Source organism: Podarcis raffonei, chromosome 1, assembly GCF_027172205.1.
Source record: "Podarcis raffonei isolate rPodRaf1 chromosome 1, rPodRaf1.pri, whole genome shotgun sequence".
Classification (NCBI taxonomy): domain Eukaryota; kingdom Metazoa; phylum Chordata; class Lepidosauria; order Squamata; family Lacertidae; genus Podarcis; species Podarcis raffonei.
Window position 1 is genome coordinate 110,384,670 of NC_070602.1, and position 19,748 is coordinate 110,404,417.

The following is a 19,748-nucleotide window of genomic DNA, read 5'->3' on the forward strand; positions in this document are numbered from 1 at the left end:
ATATATATATGTAACCAAATAAGTCCTTTCTCCCCGAAGTAGTGCTCAGCCTTTTGGGCTTGCTGATCGTAAGGTCAGTGGTTTGAATCTGCACGACGGGGTGAGCTCCCATTGCTCTGTCCCAGCTCCTGCCAACCTAGTAGTTCAAAAGCATACCAGCACAAGTAGAAAAATAGGTACCACTGTGGTGGGAAGGCAAACAGCATTTCTGTGTACTCTGGCACTCGTCATGGTGTCCTGTGCACCAGAAGCGGTTTAGTCATGCTGGCCACATGACCCGGAAAAGCTGTTTGCCGATAAACACCAGCTCCCTCGGCCTGAAAGCGGATATTAGCGCCACACCCTATAGTCACCTTTGACTGGACTTAACAATCCAGGGGTCCTTTACCTTTTACCTTTACACGCAAGCATTCAGTCTAATTATTAAGAAAGTCATCGCATGATCATCACATGAATGTATGGGAGAGGAAAGAACCAAAGAAATGTTTCTACACCCAGTGATTCACAATTGAGAGAGCAGCTCTTTTTCATCCTATTCATTTGTTATCTTTGAGGCATGATTGATGCTACAGAACCATTCCTTCACAGCTGGCCTTAAGATACGGTATGGGATTCAGTCATGGTGAAATAGCTTTGCCCCAACAACCAAGGAGCAAAGCCTAAATTTACAGTGAAGAAGGTTGGTAAGAAAGTTCTGCTTGAAAAGTTTCATCTTTGAGGATGACTTACTTGTCATCAAAAGGTTAATATGCAAGTATGACTTGCCCTACTTGCTCTACGTTGTTGTTTTTTAGTCCACGTGGTTTACTCTCCCTCCTCTTTACCTGTTCACTTTCGGTATCCAGAGCAGATGTTGCTTCATCCAGTAGCAAGATCTTGGGATCTCGGATGATGGCTCGGGCGATAGCGATGCGCTGCTTTTGCCCACGAGAGAGCAGTGATCCCTGAGAGCCAACGTTAGTTTTGTATTGCTGGAAAACATACATTGGCTGAATTTTAAGCAACTCCTTTTACCATCAGAAATATGCACAGTGCTGCAGTACTGGAAGAAAATAATGGTGCTGCTTGTGGAGGCAATGTGGCATGAAACTTAACAACTCTTATTCGTGTTTTATTGGTGATATGAACTACCCTTGGGATATGGAAACTTTCTCAGGGCAGAGAGTAATCCACGTTTTATCCCCATAACAAACCTGTGAAGTAACTGAGAGATGGCGACTGGACCAAGGTCGTTTTTAGTCCAACAACTCTAACTGCTACACCACACTGGCTGTCCAAAAGTGAGCTGCTGTTCAGGAGTATATTATAGCATGTGCATAGCTGCATCTAGGAAAATGGTTGAGATTCTGTGACTCACACACCATGGATTCCTTATTTAGCCACCGTTCCCTTTCACAACACTGAACACTAGTGAAGAAAAAGATGCTTACGTCAGGAAGCGATATGACGAAGTCATGCAGCTGGGCCTTCTTAGCGGCTGCTATCACTTCTTCCATAGAAATCTCTCTGGTGTTGTCGCCGTATTTTATATTGTCAGCAATGCTACAGCCAAACAGCACAGGTTCCTGGGACACTATCCCAATTTTAGATCTCAGAAAGCGGACATTTACTTTCTTGCTGTCATGTCCATCTATCAACTACACAGGAAAAAACCCAGAAAAGACAAAATATTTATTTATGGACTATTGGCGCCGTCATAAGGGAACCTCAGTTTTAAATTTTAAGTTAAGCTTACACTGAGCTTACTAAACTTTAAATAATTTTCACACGAATCTATGCTGAATGCTTAAAGTCTTTAAGTAAAATTATATTTGAAGTATCTCTTCACTCCTCTTTTATTCCATGACCTCCCACCTGGTGTATTCCCTGCACTGCAAGTTGGGTGATTTGCAGATGCACCTGCTCCCTTAGGGGGAAATGTCCACGAGAGTCCAGGCTCTGGCCCCATAAGCACTGATGGTCAGGAAAGGTTCCCCTAGGAGTTCTCATCCAACTACTTCATGCACTGAAACCAGAACTGACTGCTTCTGCATCCTCCAACTGCTGGGTTCAGGGGGTCATGATGGGAGAACTGTGGGTTTGCTTTATAACAACTCTTCGGTGCTTTTTTACTATGTATGAAAGCAGAGAAGGCTACATACCACTCTTCCTTCCTCAGGGTCATAAAAACGTTCCAGAAGTTGGACACTGGTACTTTTGCCACATCCACTACTTCCAACAAAGGCAAGGGTTTGTCCAGATTTCACAGACACCGAAAGACCATTTAGCACTTGGACGTTGGGACGAGAGGGATATGTGAACTTGCAGTTCAAGAATTCAATGCTTCCACGAAAGTTATCCTGATTATACAAAGGGAGAGAGAGGGGGGGGGAATGTTCTGGGTGTGGTTGAACTGAATTCACAAATGACTCTTATGGAAGTAATGATTACTATTACCACTATTCCTAGAACTGTCACGATCAATTACACTTTTAAAACCGATTAGCCATGTAGCTCTTAAATGATAAGCAGATGGAAACTAAATCAATTTGCACGTTGCAAAACCTCACTGAGTAAGGAGACAGTTGCACCTTAGTGTGGGAACATACAAGACATTGGTTAAAAGGAGAAAAATCTACCACTTTGTGGTAGAAGGAAATAGCCTCATGCATATTTCAATCAGATTTGCAACATTTGCAACATTGACACTGCAATAAAAAAAAAAACCCAGGCCCCAGGCTGCAAAAATATAACACGTTCCGTACAGTGTGGAAGGTTTAAAAGACATGTTGACATTGATTGCAGCTGACCTCTACCAACTTCTGTTGTTTCCTGCGGTCACAGCACCAGCATCACTGAGGAAAGTAAACCATTTGCTCATTTTCCATGTAAACTAAGAGCTTTAAGTCTCTTTCCCATCAAATTAGGCACAAGGAAGTGGGAGTCAGCATGTGTGCAACCTGCACAGGTTGGCTGGAGCTGATGGAAGTTGTGGTCCAAATCATTTGGAGAGTGATAGGTTGGCAAAGCCTGCTAACAATCCTGAGTCCTGGAGCTTTGGTTTGCTGTTACCCAAATTATTAATCTGGAGACACACTGAACCTGTGAGATTGAGTTGAATAACTGCGCTGATTGATCAACTGGCAACAGATTTATGTAAGTCATTTAATCCCTTTGATTTCAGCGCATCTGCTCTAACATTGAATAGCACCCGCTTTGTTCAAATGGGGCTTACTCATATAAGTGTGCATAGGACTGCTGCCTGGGACTTGCCCCCACAAATACCACTACTTTTAAAAATATATTCCATGTCATTTCTGAGTCAGACACTCCTCAGAATGAACCTAGTGTAATGCCCCTAGCGCAATAGGAAGGAAAGTGGTTTTCACATTACTTTTATGTGTATGATGGCTGAAATAATTCTGAAGCAGCAGCGTCCGGTTCCTGAAGATGCTGAACCAAAAAGAAGAACCAATGAAGCAACAGAGGCTGGTGTATCAAGGGAAGCTTCCTTGTACTGTATGGCCCAATATCAGAGAAGTCCACTCTCTCCTAGTGTTCATTCTGCGGGGTGAGCTATATCACTGAGGTTTCCGTTCTGTACATGTTGTGAAACCATTCTAACAGCCACCAGTTTACAAATTCATGAATCTAGATGAACCGCTTTGTGCATTTTTTTAGTGAGTCATTTGTGCCTCATTAGTTAAAAAACAGCCAACTTTCAATAGCCAAAGGAAGTGGTGCAGGATTCCTAATACACCTTTCTCTGCAAGTATTGCCTAAGTTCCTCATATTTGCGCCATGAGAAAATGAGGCACAGTAAATTCACTGACGTGCAGGTGTCCATTACATATCCAGCATTACAGTCTGTGGCTTGTACAGAGTTCTGAAGGGCAAAATAAAGTGACTGCTGTTACCAAGCAACACCAGGCCCTTCATTTGATAAATTTGCCTTCATCAAGAAATAGTGTATTCACATACATTCTCTCTCTCTCTCTCTCTCTCTCGCCAGTGTGGTGTAGTGGTTAAGAGCGGTAAACTCGTAATCTGGGGAACCAGGTTTGCGTCTGGGTGACCTTGGGCCAGTCACAGTTCTTTGAAGTCTCTCAGCCCCACTCACCTCACAGAATGTTTGTTGTGGGGAAGGAAGGGAAAGGAGAATGTTAGCCGCTTTGAGACTCCTTCGGGTAGTGATAAAGCGGGATATCAAATCCAAACTCTTCTTCTTCTTCTTCCCTCTCTCTCTCCCTCTCTCCCTCTCTCTGTGTGTGTCTATAGTGATACCTTCCACTTTTCTTTTGTGGAATCAAAGTGACCAACTGTGGGCTGTTTTGCACATCATGGCTTACCATGTACGAGCAGACAGCTCACACTTCATTCCTCCCTTAGCTCTTGTGGCAGCAACAAGCCAGAATCCTTGGCTTAGAGTTGATGTCTGGGTCCAGGTACTGTGGTTTGTTTTCTCTCAAACAAGACATGATCAGGAAGCCGAGAACGAGCCTTAGCTTCAGACCATGCTTTGGCGTGTGTGACTTGACACAACCCCAAGCCTGCTTTGGGTATGCTAAGCTAAGGACCGTGGCCTGTTGCTCCACTTGCGCCAAGGAGGAATGAAGTGGGAGCCAGGCCTAATGCGTCAGAATGGCACCACACACACAAACACACACAAGAGGGAGGTATTAGTAGGTTCTGGGGAGCCCCAAGGTTTGCACAAGTGCAAAAACCTTTACGGGGAAAACCCCAAAAGGGTGGGAGGGGCTGCAAAAATAGCCCCAAGAAGGCTGAGCACGCGCAGCAGCCACAAAATGCTGATTGACTGATTTGGTTGGGCGGGAATGACAGAAAACCAGGTGGAAGAGCAATGGAATAGAGTATTCTGAACCTCCACATTTTGCAACATTTTGTCTCAGGTACGACTTTTAATTAATATTGAAGAAAGGCACCACTTAATGCCAAATCAATACTTCACTCACACATATTCAAGTCATTGTGTGATGGCTGCAGTAAGCAGGTGGCAAACATGGTGAGCCCATAATCTTCTCTGCTGAAGAGTTATTATGTGGTGTGAACTTTCACTAGGAAGCTAAGTAAAATTCTGTGGAGCTGCTCAGTTCATGGCTTTGTTTCAGGTGGAAACATTTCCCACAAGTTCTAAATGGCCTGAAGAGTTGTCCATGCATGCTGGCTGTGACTCTCTGGGGATCCAGACAGGGTACATACCCAGAGAATGGAACGAAATGAACTAGGGACCTTCTGCATTCAAAGCAAATGCTCTGCAATGGCCACTGAGTCTCAGCCCTCCCCCCATGCCAGTGCTATAGCAGGTACATGGCTATGCTGGCACTGGGTTCACAAGGGTGCTCAAAGCACAGCTGCTTCCCCTTCTTCCTAGGAAAGATTTCCTAACAGACCACATTTTTTGCAGACAAAGAAAAAGGAAACCCACAATTGCTGCCTGTTAAACCAGGAGGTTTGACGATATTATTCCTCCTTAGTCGCTACCATCTGGTTGTTTGTTTTTTAATTCTGGTTTTTTTATGTTGTTGGTTTAGTTTGTAATCGGTTTTAATCACACCGCCTATTTTTCACAAGGTGCCTTGAGGACCTTAGAAATGTGTCTAAGTTTCAAAACATCAGTGCTCACAGAAGACTGCAAGAACAATAGTACAGTGGTACCTCGGGTTAAGTACTTAATTCGTTCCGGAGGTCCGTACTTAACCTGAAACTGTTCTTAACCTGAAGTACCACTTTAGCTAATGGGGCCTCCTGCTGCTGCTGCGCCGCCGGAGCACAATTTCTGTTCTCATCCTGAAGCAAAGTTCTTAACCTGAAGCACTATTTCTGGATTAGCAGAGTCTGTAACCTGAAGCGTATGTAACCCGAGGTACCACTGTATGTTGGGAGGACTTAACAAGGGGCTAAGACTGGAGGGACAATCTGGAGACAAAGAGCATATAAATCTTGAGACGAGGAGAAATTTATCAGATGAGTTACCAGAAATCATCATTTAAAGAATTCCTTCTTCTAAAGCTGAGAGTACAATGAAAAGTCGGGCCACATTCATGGTGCCTGGAGTATGTGCACTAACTTTATTCAAACTACAACTGACCCCAAATTGCCTTACCCTGGGCACGTATTATTTGTTCAAGCCAATGCAGTTTTCTTTAATCAAATACACTCTGTGCCCTCAAGGTACCAGCAGACCTTGTATTGCTCTAATTTTATGTTCTTGACACACTATAATCTTCTTTGCTCCAGTACAGAAGAGGGAACTGGATGACCTTCGGATGCTACAATTATGTGATTCTAATAACACAAATTTCTCCTCTTACCCATTTTTCTCCAGCATCACTGTAAACACTGATTCGGGGAACACGATCCACCAGCTGAAAAAAGCGAGCTGCAGCTATTTTTGCTTTGGCATAGTTTGGCGTATAGGAGGATGCTCTTCCTAATGCAGTTCCACTGGTCACAATAGCAGAAATCACCCTGAAATCAGGAAGGAAAGACGTCAGCTTACATGACGCTTAGGAAGAAGAGCTGCAGGTCTACTATCCTGTTTCCATCAGTGGCCTGCCAACTATGTCAAGCAAGGCTGGAAGGCAACAGCCTCCCCCCTCCCCATGGTTGGTCTCCAATAACTTATATATCCAGAGATATACTGCCTCTTAACATTGAGTTGTCATTCAATTTTATCATGCCCACAGATGTGTCTGTTGAGAATGCACGATCAACTAACAGGTTCTATTTGGGAAAGATATTTTGTGTGGGTGTGTTTCTGTTCCTTTACCTAAACACATAGCTGTAGTGAAGTCCTTCCTTGTCAACCAAAAATCCTCCATACCGATAGGAGACCGAATTGGCTATAAACAGAATACTCTGTGCAAAACCAAAGCAGAATCCATAAACATTTGCTTTTTTGACTGCTGCTCTGTAAGGGACTTCCAGCTCTTTCTCATATGCTTCAATAAATTTTTTCTCCTTCCCAATTCCTGCGACAGTCCTGATGTTTGCAAGTGCTTCATTGGAAATCTGTTGAAAAGAAAAGGAAATGGAGGAGTAGCAAAGATCTGTTAGATGTCAGTCTGAGTGATATGGGCCATACATCTGGTGAGCTGCTGTATCTGTATCTATCTATCATCTCTCTCTCATCATCTATCTATCTATCTATCTATCATCTATCTATCTATCTATCTATCTATCTATCTATCTATGTATCTATCTATCATCTATCTATCTATCTATCTATCTATCTATCATCTATCTATCTATCTATCTTTTTTTTTTAAGGAATATTTATTAAATTTTCCAATTTTTTAAACAAACAAACAAACAAAACAAACAGAAACATTAAACACAGGCATAAAATTCATAAACCATACTTTTAAATAACAAATTTCTCAGACCTCCTCATACTTCTCCTTCTTGTATCCCAATTAAGATTATTTGTTCAGCAAATCCTTCATTTAAAGCATTACAGCTTATAACATTACCTTATTTTTCAAACCCTTTCTTTTCCCCATCTATGTTCTTATATATTATTGCAGCTAGAAACCTCTCAATTTCAATCCAACACCATCTAACTTTCTTAAATTTTACAATGTTTCTGTAAATAGTCCTTAAATTTTTTCCAATCTTCTTCAGCCGACTCTTCTCCCTGGTCACGGATTCTGCTCGTCAATTCTGCCAGTCCCATACAGTCGATCATTTTCATCTGCCATTCTTCCAGAGTGGGTAGATCTTGCGTCTTCCAATACTTTGCGATGAGTATCCTTGCTGCTGTTGTAGCATACATAAAAAAAGTTCTGTCCTTCTTTGGCACCACTTGGCCGACCATGCCCAAGAGAAAGGCCTCTGGTTTCTTCAAGAAGGTATATTTAAATACCTTTTTCAATTCATTATATATCATTTCCCAGAAAGCCTTATATCTATATCTATCTATCATCTATCTATATCTATCATCTATCTATCTATCATCTATCTTTCATCTACCTACCTATTATCTATCTATCTATCTATCTATCTATCTATCTATCTATCATCTATCTATCTATATCTATCTATCATCATCTATCTATCTATCTATCATCTATCTATCTATCATCTATCTATCTATCATCTATCTATATCTATATCTATCATCTATCATCTATCATCTATCATCTATCATCTATCTATCTATCTATCTATCTATCTATCTATCATCTATCTATCTATCATCTATCTATCATCTGTCTATCTATATATAGTTTTAAAGTGTAAGTTTGGTTTCCACACCAGTTTACTAAGAATCTCTAGTTTTGAACTGATTCAGTTGAACTTACCAAGGTCAGGCCAATGGAGACACTCTAGACCACGGGTGTCAAACACAAGGCCCGCGAGCCGAATCCGGCCCGCCAGACCTCGTCATGTGGCCCGTGTAGCCGCCGCCGGCCGCCAGCCTTCACCTTTTATTCTCGCTTCTTTTTTTTTTTACACAAGAAAGCCGCCTCTTCAGCGCATGCGTGGCAGCCTACAAGCCAGAGAACATCTGCCCTCTAGCGGCGCCGGCTGTTCTATACAGGAAACCTCCACTTTACATGCATTCAGGAAACCTCCACTTGTTTTTATATTGAGCGCATGCCATCCTGTGATGTGACAGATCCAACAGCTGCCTGAACCCTTCTCTCCTGTACTGTAAGTCCTACAGATACAACCGGCCCTTTGAGGGTGACCAAACTGCTGGTGCGGCCCCTGATGAATTTGAGTTAGACACCCCTGCTCTAGACCCTCATACCCAAATCATCTCAGTATGAGGAACTTACCTCATTTGAAAAGCCGCACAGACTTACTTTGCTTTTGAGCATGTGCTCCACCTCTGGCCCTTGCCAGTCTATCTCCACCAGCAGCCTGTCTTTGATCATATCCTTGAATTCTGTCTCTCTGATCCTTGTCTGCTACCACTGGAACCTGACTACTAGCATATATTTGCCCATGTTCTTGCCTTCTGGCCCTCTTACTGCAGCTAGTTTCAGAATCTGACCAAGGCCTGACCCCAGGTTTCCTAATCTAATATTATTTTTTTACTGTACTGGTGACTTTTCCAATATTGGGCAAGAAGAAATTCCTGGCATGGGTTCTCATATCTGGGCGAGGGTGATGCTGTCTACATAAGCATCTTAAGTACACATTGACAATAGAGCTCAAGAAACAAATGGCTTGTCTTAGCTTGTTCTGCTCCTATTCTTTATCACATTCTTCAGTTGCTGGTAATAGCTGTGGACAGACACTGTTCTCTCGTTGTAGGTTTTTACGCCATTTGTTCTGCGTAGCTATATTGTTGCTTTCAGTCCTATTATCAAACTTTTAGCAGCTTCAGCTTTTTCTCTGGCTGCACCCCTAACTGGAGAAAGAAAGCAGATGCAGTCCTGGTTACATCCGGATTAGACTACTGTAACACACTCTACACAGGGCTGCCTTTTGCAGACAGTTCAGAAGCCTCAGCTGGTGCAAACTGAAGTTGCTTGTGGAGGCTAAGGACATATGTAAGATAGATTGTGTACCAGTTACACTGGCTGCCAGTACATGTCAAGGCCCACTTAAAGCACCCCCCCCTTTGTGATTTGGATGCCCATATATGCAATGCCAAGTGCATCTTTCAACTCTATCCAACCAATTGCAACCAGAAGCTAAACACTTTATTTACCCTCTGAAGTCACACTGCCCTTCTGAGAAGAAAAATCAGGCTTCCAAGGATCAGAGACTTTAAAATACTGCTTGACAAGTAGCGGGGGGCGGGGGGGCGGACATTTCAACCCTATTTTGGGCTATGCCAAGCCCAAAATGCCTGTTATCATTGACAACACTGGATGATTGCATTGTTACTCACCATCTCATTTAATCTTAAATGGTGTGCTTTTTTGTAGTTGTTGTAAACATTACCTTCCCAGTTGCTTCCAATGCTTGTTTGTCCTGAGAGGCAAACCCTGTTAGCATCTGAGACTGCACCACACCAGATAAAGCCAAGAATGGCAAGAAGCAGATGATGACCAAGCTGAGTTTCCAACTGAAGTAGAAAGCAATAACAATGGCCACCCCAATGTTGGTGATGGAGTTCACAATCATTCCTATCTGGCTGCCGGTTGCCTTAAAACAAGCAAAAGGGGGGGAAAGAAAGGGGGGGAAAGATCACCAACACACTCTCCCACATTAAGCACTGGGACACTTGTTGCTACCGCAAAGCTGTGAAGGAAGGAGAGCTATTGTTTAACACCCAGCTACTATTGCCAAGGAGAAGCAAAGAGTTAGAAGGGATTTTGGAGGTAATCAGTTGCACAGCCATCTTTTCTGTGCAGGACCTGCAGTGCAGCCTGTCTGATAGATAGCCATTCAAATGCTGAAATACCTCCAGTGAAGGCAGTCTGAAGCAGTCTGTCCCACTGCCAAACAGCTCTTTCCATTACAAAGTTTCTCCAGAACATTTTATCCGAAATCTATTTCCCTGAAGTGTTCTAGACCCACCTTCAGGAACAAGGAGACTGAGCAAGGATGTGTTGCCAAAGCACCTCTTTTTCCTGCCCATGTTACTGAAAAACCTCTGGCACTCCTAATTGTGAAAACAGGCCCATCAGCAACACACTCATGGAGAGGGTCTGCAATGGCTAAGCCGCCCTCATGGCTGCAATGGGCTTTGTTCATTTCCCCCAGTTTGTAGCAACCTTCCAAGAAGTGGCATATGGGAAGATAAGTTGGGTCCAAAGTGTGAATTATGGATTTGAAAGGAATTCCCATTTATGCTGTCTGCCCCTCTCGTTTAGGTCTCTATCTCAACCACTTCAGACTGCAGGTGGGGGCTCAAATGAGGGAACAGCTATACACCCCCATTGCCTCTGTACATGGGAAATTGAACATTAAGGGGAAGAGTCCTAGGCTGTTCCCTGATGTGCTTGGTTTTTTGTGTAGGAATCTTTGAATTTAATCTGTGAAGAATCATTCCTTCATGTAAGCCCACACTTGGGAACAAAATGGTACAACTGAGACACAGCTTTATAATTTCAGTGAGAACTAGGTCATATACTTTTGGCTGAATGTTGAATGCTAAAAGATGCTCCAGTGTAAAAAAAAAAAAAAAACAAGATGTGAAATAGCCATTTTTTCTTAAAATCACCTTACCAGCAGCTTTCATTTCTATGGATTTTCAGAGGCATGTTTATCCAATAAACCCATGACAATAATTATCTTGTCTCAATTTGATTGAGTGGATGCCCAGCGGATGTGGCAATATCTGAATTGTGTTAGCTACTTTTATATAAAATCTCTTACCCCTTGAACCTGAGAGGCATCAGTTGCTAGTCTTGTGGTCAAAGCTCCTGGGCTGTTCCTGTGGTCATCAAACCAACCAATTTCTTCACCTAGCATGGCCTCGAAGCCAACTTTCCTTAGCCGTCTTGTAAGCAGCTCACCAGATTTTGCAAATGTATATCCCTGAAATGCATTTAAAGAATGTGTAAGTCTAGACATGCCAGCCACAAGGCACCTAAAAACGAGTAAAGAAAAGAAACGGAACAGCCAATCTTAATGGTCATTTACCTGTAAAAACTGTGTAAAAAATGATACAACTCCAACCAATACAAAGAGCAGGCAGATGCCGTTGATCTGCAATCTTTGTTCTTCTTCATCCAGGATAGAAAAGGTCTTTTGGGAAAGAAAAGAAAGGGCCATAATATTAAGTGCCAACTAAAACAGTATAATTTTATTATCTATTTAGGCAATTTATACACGGCTTCATTATAATCATCTCTAAGCAGTGAATTGAGAGCCTCTACTTCAGAATTCATGTCACATGATTGCAATGATATTGGAAATCATAGGATCAGGCAATCTAGCCCATGGGTAGCCTGCAGATGTTACTGGACTCCAACTTACAGCCTGCATGGCCAGTGGCCATGGTTGTTGTAAATTGTAGGGGGTCACTGTATTGGGTACCTCTGATTTAGCACATTTTGGTTTTACAGTTGCCTTGAGTATTGTTTGTGTGAGAACTCAGTGGAGTGCTGCAAGCAAATTTTGCCTAGTGCAGCACTGGAAGGACAGACCTTAAAGCTGAGGCTCCAATACTTTGACCACCTCATGAGAAGAGAAGACTCCCTGGAAAAGACCCTGATGTTGGGAAAGATGGAGGGCACAAGGAGAAGGGGACGACAGAGGACGAGATGGTTGGACAGTGTTCTCGAAGCTACCAGCATGAGTTTGACCAAACTACGGGAGGCAGTGGAAGACAGGAGTGTCTGTCGTGCTCTGGTCCATGGGGTCATGAAGAGTCGGACTCGACTAAACGACTAAACAACAACAACAACAACTATTGAATTTCCCCAAATGTAATCAATAGGCTATAGATTTTTTTATAAGGGACTTTTCCTCTACCTAAGTACAGCTTGGTACTAAAAAAATAAAGAGGTGCCAGGCCTCAAATCTGTCAGGAGGAGAAGCCATTCTCTTTAATCTGAAATGTATTTGGTTCTACTATAGTGGATCAGACAAAGTGAATATTGTTTTTCTATCTCTCTTAACCTCTTTTCTGTTTTTTCTTTCTTTTTCCTTCTCTATTTCTCTACCCCCCCCATTTCTGTGTTTTTATTGTACCTCTATAAAAGTCTAGGTTTGGTGAAAAAATGGGGAAATGTATCAAATTTTGTATTTTTCTCTATACGCTTTCATAAAATTTATTTTTAAAAAATGAAATGTATTTGTTTCATATAGAATAATTATCCTACTTTTCCTTATGTAGCTCGAGGCAATAAATAGCATAATTATAATAAAACACTATTAAAACCATTAAGAAAAAGGAACTGTTGAGAATATCAGGCCAGCAAATTAAACTGTGTTTCAGTAGTTGCTGCAGGGAAGTATCCCATTTAAATGGTGTGCGCACTATTCATAACTGATGGCACTAGGCCATTTGAACCCAGGTATGTTTAATACCTGGGTTTGAAAAACAAAGGATTAATCCGCACCAAGAAACTAGAGAACTTGGACCCAACTGAAGTACAAACAAATCACTGAAGTGGGGGGGGGGGGACCACAAAAAAATCTTCCACGCAGCTTTTAAGAGGAGTAAGGGACTAATAACCAGAGGAGAACAACTGCAAGTAGCGAGTCTTTGAAAAAGTCAGGTTTTAAAAGCCCTTCAATCCGCTAATAAGTCTTCAGAGAAGGAACAGAAGGCTCAACAAATCCCACTGCCTCTTTTTTGGTAAGCGTTTATTTAAAATGTTCCCCTAATCCTCATAAAGTCACCTGCAATCACATGCTCACTGGGAAATGTAAAACTAAATGTGTGTGTGTGTCAAAACTCAAATGGAAAAACAGGAAGTTTTCTGCTTTCTCATAAACATGCCCAAAGCCCCACATCCGTGTCATTAAGAGACACTATAATCAGTGTGTCTTCAAGGGAGGGCATAGATCCTGTTTGTTAACTCTTTGGGACATTTGTTTTAGAGGTCAACAAGCTACCTGTTATCTTTGGCAGAATGGGAAAAGTAGCCAATAGGAAAAAGTATGAGCGCTCAAAGAGGGGTCATTCTTTATGCTCATTAAATCCATCCCTCCCCACCCCCCATGTCTTTCGGACAAGTTTTTTGAGCCACCAGTTCACAGGCATGTTGACAACAACAGACTTAAACACTAACTTTTTAAGCAATTGCTCTCAAGCTATAAATGCTGATCTCTTAAGTTTGATCTTCCAGACTTGCTAACTAACTTTTACACTATCGCCAGGTCATGAAACACGTGCTTGTGTTCCCGTTTGATGTTTGTCTATGCAGGGCAAATCTTAGTAAGTCAACTAATCTGTAACTACGTACTCCAAACTGATTAGAAGAAGCAAACAGAGACTGTATGTACCCTTGTCAACTATGAAAATCCTTTAATAAAAACTAAGTTGAGCAGAAGCAATTCCCACACCAGCTGGATTCTAGTCTTCAAGTTTGCCCCCTTAAAAAGAAGGGATCTGCCTTGGAGCTAAACATTAAAGGTAGAAGAAACCTTGGACTCAGCTACTTTAGTCAAGAAACAGCGTTCTAAATGCATTATAAATATGCAACACCAGATTGAGCCAGAGAAGGGGTGGGGTGGGGGATTCTAAGCAATTTTCCATAGCTTTTTTCCCTTTTGTTATAAAGATTTAATCTCTGACTTATTTATAGCATTTTCCCCTTGTGTGTAGATCCATCCCTTGTGTCTGTAGCAAGTAGATGGATCAGGACACAAGTTCTGGCCCCATTGTTAGAGGCAGTATGCTCTGGATGCCCATGGTTGTGAACCACAAGTAGTTATCTATTGCACTCAAATCCTGTGGGTGTCCTTCCCAATAGGCATCTATGAAAACAGAATGCTGGGCTAGTTGAGGTGTTTAGACTTGATATCCCGCCTTTCACTCCCCTTAAGGAGTCTCAAAGCAGCTAACAATCTCCTTTCCCTTCCTCCCCCACAACAAACACTCTGTGAGGTGAGTGAGGCTGAGAGACTTCAGAGAAGTGTGACTGGCCCAAGGTCACCCAGCAGCTGCATGTGGAGGAGTGGGGAAGCAAACCCGGTTCACCAGATTACGAGTCCACCGCTCTTAACCACTACACCACACTGGCTCTCAGTTGGCAGAGGGAGCGTGTTCCATTTTGCTACCTAAGGTGACACAGGAAGGTGCCACCCACTACCCCTCCACCAAATCCTTGCTCGCCAGGGCTGCTCAGTGTGTGGTTTCCTAGTTCTGTTAAGCTCTCACAAGAGATCTGTAAGATCCCAGAAGCCACAGCTGCTTATTGCTTCTGCAGTGGCAATGATGGCGGCGGGGCACCCCTGCCACAGGTGTTCTGCAGATGGCCAATGCGCTTCCTTTTTATAGGAAATGGGATTAGCTGACTCCCAAAAGGGGATGCTTTGTTCACAATAAAACAGAGCAGCGGAATTAATTATGGCTGTCTTCGCATTAACTTTCAACCAATACTGCTGCCCAAAGTCGATCAACATTGAGTTTAAGTGACTATAAAATGCACGGTGCGAAAAGGGAGCAATATATGCATTTGCTTTCTAAAAGCATATAATGCCTTCATGGGAGTCTGTCAGCATGCCTGTTTTGTTGTTTTGATAACACCATGCAAAGGGGTTGTTCAAAGCCTTTGTGGCTTTAGTGCCGGTGAATTTAATTCACCACCAGCACTGGCTATTGTGTCTGTGAGTTTACTGTCTAATAATAAAAATCCCCCATACTTCAGTCAGATAGAAAAGGGATAAAGTATTTTTGGAATATTGTAAATGTAGAAAAGCAGACCCTTATTATATTGCTCACTTCTTTATAGAAGCATAGAATTGCAGAGTTGGAAGGGAGCACGAGGGCTATCTAGCCCAACCCCTGGCAATACAGGAATCTTTCGCCTAATGTAAGACTCGAACCCATGACCCTGAGATTAAGAGTTTCATGCTCTAATGACTGAGCTATTTATGATTACTAGAATGCCATGGAACATGGGACAATTTATCAAGGGGAAGGGGACATATAATTATTCTTCTCTTTTCAGATTTAAGGTTGCAGTCCAATGCACAGTTTTATGGGGATATGTCTTCGTGAACTCGGGAATTTGCCAGACAAACAAGACTCAGAGTCTTCTACTTGTTTCTCTTGAAAGTAGCCATTGGTGTGAGGTGGAGGGATGCTCCAAGCTTAATCAAATTAACAGTACTGGGGTATGGGGGAAGACAGGTACAGTGGTGCCTCAGGTTAAGAACTTAATTCGTTCTGGAGGTCCGTTCTTAACCTGAAATCGTTCTTAACCTGAGGTACCACTTTAGCTAATGGGGCCTCCCGCTGCCCCCGCGCAATTTCGGTTCTCATCCTGAAGCAAAGTTCTTAACCCGAGGTACTATTTCTGTGTTAGTGGAGTCTGTAACCTGAAGCGTCTGTAACCCGAGGTACCACTGTACTGAATTATGCCTGTCTCCCCCTCTCCACTCCCAGCCTGGCCAGTTGCAGGATGTGTGTGTGTGTGTGTGTGTGATTTCAATCGAGAAATGTATGGAAGACAAGGCTGGACACACACACACACACACACACACACACACACACACACACCCCAGTGCTGCTGCTCAAATAACTGCTTTAAAAGAGAAAGAAAAATGAAACCCTTTGGAGATCTGAAATATCTCCTTTATCACCATAGTGCCTACATATATGAAAATATGTCCCCCTCCTAGAATGCATGAAACTGGCTCTTAACGCAAGACCCCAACCCCCTTGTAATTTCCAGAGTCCTGGTGTTTATGGGTCTGTTGGGGAAACAGTCGTGTCTTTTTTTGCAACTGACCCGACCCACAAGTTTCAAACGTACATTCTCCAACAGTTTACAAAACTGTTGGTGGGCCTGTCATAGTAACAGAAGACCCTCCTTCCCAAGATAGACCTCTCCCCCCGCCCCCGATGAATTCCAGAGCACTCCCAGAAGCCTATGAACCTCAAGATTCTGGAATGCAGCTGCCCAGTCCTTGGGGTCTGCTGGGAGAGCTAATTGTCAACAGCCTCCTTCCCCAACCTGGTGTTCTGCATGGGAATTGGGCAAATGACCACGAATGTTCAAAAACTACTAAAAGCAGCAACCCAAAATGTTGGAAATGAAGTAATAAGGATTGCTTGGCACACTGTTGGCACGCAGTTGTCCTGCATAATACCAGGGTAGTGAAAAACCAAGAAGGAGGAAATTGGTCATGACCTACTCCAAGAATCTGACTGAAAAGCAAGGCATAGAGTGGGTTGACTGCCCCGTTGAAGCCTGCTCCAAGGGATCCAATCAGCATGTAGGGCCATTCAGGAGCATTGTATTTCAGAATTCTGGTAACATTAGCAGGCTTCACTTCTTCCACTTTTACAGCCTTTGGCTCCTAAAAAGAGAAAAGGGGCAAATATGTTGATATTCTACTTTCCGTGCTGCCCAGTAGAAACTTCGAGGAAGGGTTATACAGCGAGCTATTCAACAGGACCAGAGAAAGGAAACAAAATGGATGTTTTTGTCAAATAATGACCTTCTTAAATGGACTGCCATCTTCTTCATACTGCCCGGTGCTATAGATATGCTCCGAATGGTTCTGGGCAACTGACATTGGGTGGTCCGGTACTATATTTGACAACTGAGATCTGGAACGCTGTCGAAGGGAAGCTCTATGAAAGAATAAAGAGAAAAGGTGAAGTCTTAGGAACAGCAGTTTGAGGAGTTTGCATCTAGCGTTATTACTTAGCATGATCATAGTTTACTGAAATACTTACAATACCTATATCCTGAGATTTATGGCGCAAAGCTTGACATGTTTGCTCAGAAGTAAGTCCCACTGAGTTCAAAGGGGAATACTTCCAAATAAGGGCTCCCCCAGACAACCTATTCACAGTATTAAGCCTTCATCCCGTTTTGTTTGCACAAAACTTAAAATGGAAGGTAAAGGTAAAGGTAAAGGTACCCCTGCCCGTACGGGCCAGTCTTGCCAGACTCTGGGGTTGTGCGCTCATCTCACTCTATAGGCCGGGAGCCAGCGCTGTCCGCAGACACTTCCGGGTCACGTGGCCAGTGTGACAAGCTGCATCTGGCGAGCCAGAGCCGCATACGGAAACGCCGTTTACCTTCCCGCTGGTAAGCGGACCCTATTTATCTACTTGCACCCGGGGGTGCTTTCGAACTGCTAGGTTGGCAGGCAAAAATGGAAGTTATATGATGCCAATTCTAAGATGCTTGTTTTTTATTTAGCTGATTTGTTCTGATTTGCTTGCAGGGAGGTTAAATGAAATGAAATGGAGCGTTCAAACTGATTTTGGGGGGCATAGGTTATACATCTTCCAATCAATCAATCAATCAATCAATCAATCAATCAATTATTATTAATTAACAAGCTTTCTGCTCCTGTCCCTTTGCAAGTTCAAAGAATACCCATTCTCAATGGTGGGCTGATTCTCATTAAAAAAATAAAACCGCCAGGTCAAACTCCAAAAGGAACTGGTTGCTGCCTGTCATACGTCTAGGGGTGGTACATCCTGTTTCCTCACCTAAAGCAAAACAGGAACATGCTGTTACAAGGCTGGATTGTGTTGTGTTTTGTCCCCCACTGAAAGTCTTACCTCAAGCTGTCCCGATAACTTCCCCTGACGAAAGACTGCGTTTTCTCAAGATTTGGTTCGGCTGCTGTAAAACAAAGCCATAGAAGCCCACCAGAAAGTGAGATCATCCATTCCATTCTTATTACTTATATTTTGGTATGTGTTTACAGTGTATAAAGCAAACCCGTTACAAGGCTGGAAGTCTTTTCTTCATGGTGGTTTGCTAAATATTCTACCTGAAGCACAGCAATTCTCTTTAGTTCAAAAAAGTGTGAGCTTAACTTAGAGTACACTTCTTTGGCAGAGAGGCTTTCTAAGGGCCCTGGATGTGCTCCTTTAGCAGCCCATCAGTCGTCCACACATGCTGCTATGATCCCATGTTGAGCTGTATGGCAATCACTGGATTTGCAAAAGGAAGCTATGAAGAACAATGCTCTTTGCATGTACAAAGCACAGACCACTAGCACATGAAATGTCTTGAGCAGCTGCCACACTAAGAATAGAAGCGAGCAGTCATAGGAGCCAACTCCTAGGGGTCAAGGTCCCTTTGCCCCCCAATAAACTATTTGAAGGGGCTGCCCCCCAACCCAAGTTGAGACAGGCATTGCTAGTCAAATGGTGTGCATGCATTGTGTCTTGTGATCTATTATGCGGGATGGGGCTTACCTGCCCTCCCCACCAATAATTTATTAGAGTTGGCACACCTGTGAGAAGAAATGCTACATGTTTTTGTTGGGGTGTACCACTTCAAGCTACAAGGGGTAGCTTGCATATTCAAATATTCCCTCACCTCAAGTTATCACTGCAAATACACAGCTAGAATGTCAGGATATGAAAGCTAAATTATAACCATTTTATCCTGATGTACTAATTTTACAGATACAGATGTGTTTCATTCCGAGCAGAATTCAAGCATGCAGTCTCCCCTCCTGCACTCTGAAATGGTGAACCCTGGCACAAATTGCACTCTGTCCTTAGTTTATTCTCACAAATGCAGGGGCGCAACGGCTCAAGGCTGCTATAACTTTTCTTCTTCACTGGCGATTAGGAAACACAGTGGGAATGGAAGCAGCCCTGAGACTTAACAATTTAACAGGATGTTAAATTGTTTTTATATGCAACAACTGCGGCAAGAGTATTGTTAGCCCAGAAATGGAAACAAGAAGAAATTCCGGCGAAAGAAGAATGGCAGGCGAAATTAATGGACTATGCAGAATTGGACAAAATGACATGAAGGATTTGAAACCGGTGGGACCAGAGATTTACAGTAGATTGGAAGAAATATATGAATTATTTGAAGAGCAACTGTAGTAAAAAAATTACACTAGTAGGACTACAAGAAGTTTTGTAAGGAGAAATATATGAAGTGTTACAAAGTAGAAAAAGATAGAGATATTGGTTATGAGTTTGAAATGTAATAGGGAAGATAAGAAATGCATACTAAGAGATTAGATTGGAAAATTTTCAGACAGGATTGATGGAAGTAAAAAAAAAATTGAATAAGATGTAAAAGTATGTTTAATTACTGTTGAAAATGGTATGTTAAAAAACTAATAAAAAATTTATATATATATAAAAAAAGGAAGCAGCCCTGAGACTATATGTATCCCAGAGTAGTAAGAAGATGCTTTCAGTTAGAAGAATGCCAAGATGTCTGAGGCTA

The 19,748-nt window shown here is 42.6% G+C and overlaps 1 protein-coding gene across 6 annotated transcripts in view; it reads right to left on the reverse strand.

Annotated features, from left to right (window-relative positions):
- ABCB11 (ATP binding cassette subfamily B member 11) overlaps nt 1–19,748 on the reverse strand; it is an 81,086-nt gene that overhangs the window by 1,993 nt on the left and 59,345 nt on the right. For 4 of the 6 annotated variants that reach the window (XM_053408980.1, XM_053408970.1, XM_053408990.1 and 1 more), the window contains exons 18-28: nt 18,107–18,170; nt 17,026–17,161; nt 16,720–16,884; nt 11,548–11,652; nt 11,281–11,442; nt 9,901–10,104; nt 6,770–7,011; nt 6,312–6,468; nt 2,142–2,339; nt 1,431–1,637; nt 825–971 (exon numbers count right to left, since the gene is read on the reverse strand). In XM_053408980.1, coding sequence (XP_053264955.1) covers nt 825–971; nt 1,431–1,637; nt 2,142–2,339; nt 6,312–6,468; nt 6,770–7,011; nt 9,901–10,104; nt 11,281–11,442; nt 11,548–11,652; nt 16,720–16,884; nt 17,026–17,161; nt 18,107–18,170 — 1,787 coding nt within the window. The remainder of the gene's footprint in view (nt 1–824; nt 972–1,430; nt 1,638–2,141; nt 2,340–6,311; nt 6,469–6,769; nt 7,012–9,900; nt 10,105–11,280; nt 11,443–11,547; nt 11,653–16,719; nt 16,885–17,025; nt 17,162–18,106; nt 18,171–19,748) is intronic. The other 2 variants (XM_053409001.1, XM_053409011.1) reach the window with 2 other exon arrangements.